This window comes from Phaethon lepturus, unplaced genomic scaffold (assembly GCF_000687285.1).
Source record: "Phaethon lepturus isolate BGI_N335 unplaced genomic scaffold, ASM68728v1 scaffold14955, whole genome shotgun sequence".
Classification (NCBI taxonomy): domain Eukaryota; kingdom Metazoa; phylum Chordata; class Aves; order Phaethontiformes; family Phaethontidae; genus Phaethon; species Phaethon lepturus.
Window position 1 is genome coordinate 49358 of NW_010538588.1, and position 2352 is coordinate 51709.

The window sequence follows — 2352 nt, forward strand, 5'->3', positions numbered from 1 at the left end:
CAAGTTACACCATTGACTGTAACATACTGCGAGTGCAACAGCACATTCACATCCTGAAGAGTTAGCGCAACACCCTGCCACAGCAATGTTTATAGTGAAACTACATATTTATAAATAGCACATGGAAAATGCAAGTAAGAGTGCAGCTTTTTAAACCTAATTGTTGTAGTAATTAAAAAAGGCACAGCAGGACAGCTTTGTACCCTACTGTAACATGCTGTTGCCCACAAAGACAAATACATGTAAACTCATAGATGCTCTGACTAACCCATTAGAAAAAAAAAATTACTCTGTAATACTTCATCTACCATTCTTGATTTTCAAATTAACAGTTTCTACTATGTATCTGAAAGAGTAAAACACATCAGTGCTGTTTCAAACAGAAGTCAATTTTAAGCTCAGATTGCTTTTTGCAGCAGATAATCTTTCTCTAGTGTTGCGAGTATAAACGACGCACTTGCAAAGGAATGAATAAGTGGACAGCTGCAGATAACAGAGCTGCAAAATTTCAAGGAAATTACTTTTTAGAATGTTTTCTTAAAAAACGCTCTCAAATGTTATCATGATGTTTTATTGAATACTTCTGGACTTACACATTGAAAATTGTGCTTACTTATACACCCACTCAAACTCTGCTAGAAGGACTTCAAGCTTTAAGAAGACATTGTATAAACCCATTCAGCCTTGTAACAGTTACTACTCTTGCTGCGCCAAGATGGCCAAGGCTGGCAAGCAACTGGAAATAGCTGTACATTCTATTTTGTAAAAGTTATTACTGTAATATAAAAATCTACTTACCATGGTAATTATAAATATTAAAATACCTATTTTACATGCATTCTTTTAAGCATATAAACTTTGTTCTCCAGTCATTATAACTTCATTGTAAGTGCATGTTTCACTCAGAGGTATATTATATTATCTCATTATCAAGTGCAACTCAGCATTCATGAATATGAATAATTAAAATATGTTAATTAATACTCCAAGTATAATACTTGAAACAAAATGTATTTTGTTGAATTTTCTGATATTGCCAATTTTTATATCAACTCAGAATGATCTAATGCATTTAAGTACAACATGGAAGCAAAAATATTAAAACTATGAACATAGCTTAAAGCATTCTGAAATGATGACTATCCTGCAAGGTTTAAGAAACCAGTTTCAACAGAGACTTGCTTTCATCTTTGAAAGCGGGCTTTTCTTCTCTTCATAGGTTCTTGTTAAAAACCAGATCTAGCAATGGTGATCCTTCTTCAAAGGAAAGCCTGCCTTTAGTTTACCATAAGCTGAAAGTCTGAGAAATTTTTGGCCGCTACAGCTTGTCTTTATTCTCTTTACAGCATAAGGTATGTCAATTTACCCTACAGTTAGGAAGACTGCTCTTACTGATATCCGACATAATTAGGTGCCAGTCAGGCTAGGCCTGACACTTAATAAACACCTCCCAGAGAACTGAGGAAGCCGTTGTCCCAGTCTCGCTTTCAAATGACAATAGCTAGGCACGCTGCACTTCATTCTCGTTAACTGAAGTGGTCGGCTCCTTGGGGAATTTAAAAAAAAAAATAATTGAATTCTTCCTTCTTTAAACAGCTATCTTCAGTCTTGATGGATCTGTTCTAGGCCCACTTTTTGTGGCATCCAGTTCATTGTACTCTTCTATCAGGTCAGACAAAGATGATATGGCTTCAGAAAAACAACTTTGCTCCATCCCGTCTATATGCAGATAATGGTGAAGGTGAGCCTGTGAGAATAAAAAAATTCAATGTTACCCTCTTTCTTGGCACCTAATTCCTTTGGATCAGTAAGTATCATTTAGCCTGCACTGCAGAGGGGAGTGCAAGCACTGTAAAAAGTAGATTTAAAGACTTGTATCATGACTTCCCGTGCTTAAATACTTGGCAACTTTAGTAGCAAATCCCTGTGGAATCACAGTCGATACTACTCATTTCTTAGACATCCATCTTTTTATATTCTGTCTTCTTGGATACACCTGACAAAACGGTGTATTGGGTTTACCTGGCAAGGTTGGGGGGAGCAGGAAGAGGCACTGCAGAGGTGGCTTTTGCAAGAAAACACCAGGACCACCCCCACGTTGGACAGAGCCAGTGCCAGCCGGCTCCAAGATGGACCTGCTGCTGGCCAAAGCTCAGCCCATCAGCGGCACTCCTAGTACCTCTGTGATAAAACATATAAGAAGCGGGAAAAAATACTGTGTGACAGCTGTGAGAGAGGAGTGAGAATAATGTGAAACAGTCCTGCAGACACCAAGGTCAGCAAAGAAGGAGGGGGCGGAGGTGCTCCAGACACTGGAGCAGATTCCCCTGCAGCCTGTGCAGAAGATAAGGA

The 2352-nt window shown here is 38.5% G+C and overlaps 1 protein-coding gene across 1 annotated transcript in view; it reads right to left on the reverse strand.

Moving 5' to 3' along the window:
• Window positions 1-1491: 1491 nt before the first annotated feature.
• TUBE1 (tubulin, epsilon 1) overlaps window positions 1492-2352 on the reverse strand; it is a 15346-nt gene continuing 14485 nt past the window's right edge. Inside the window, exon 12 of the mRNA XM_010286874.1 lies at window positions 1492-1747. Within this exon, the coding sequence (XP_010285176.1) occupies window positions 1589-1747 (159 nt within the window). The 3' untranslated portion in view covers window positions 1492-1588. The remainder of the gene's footprint in view (window positions 1748-2352) is intronic.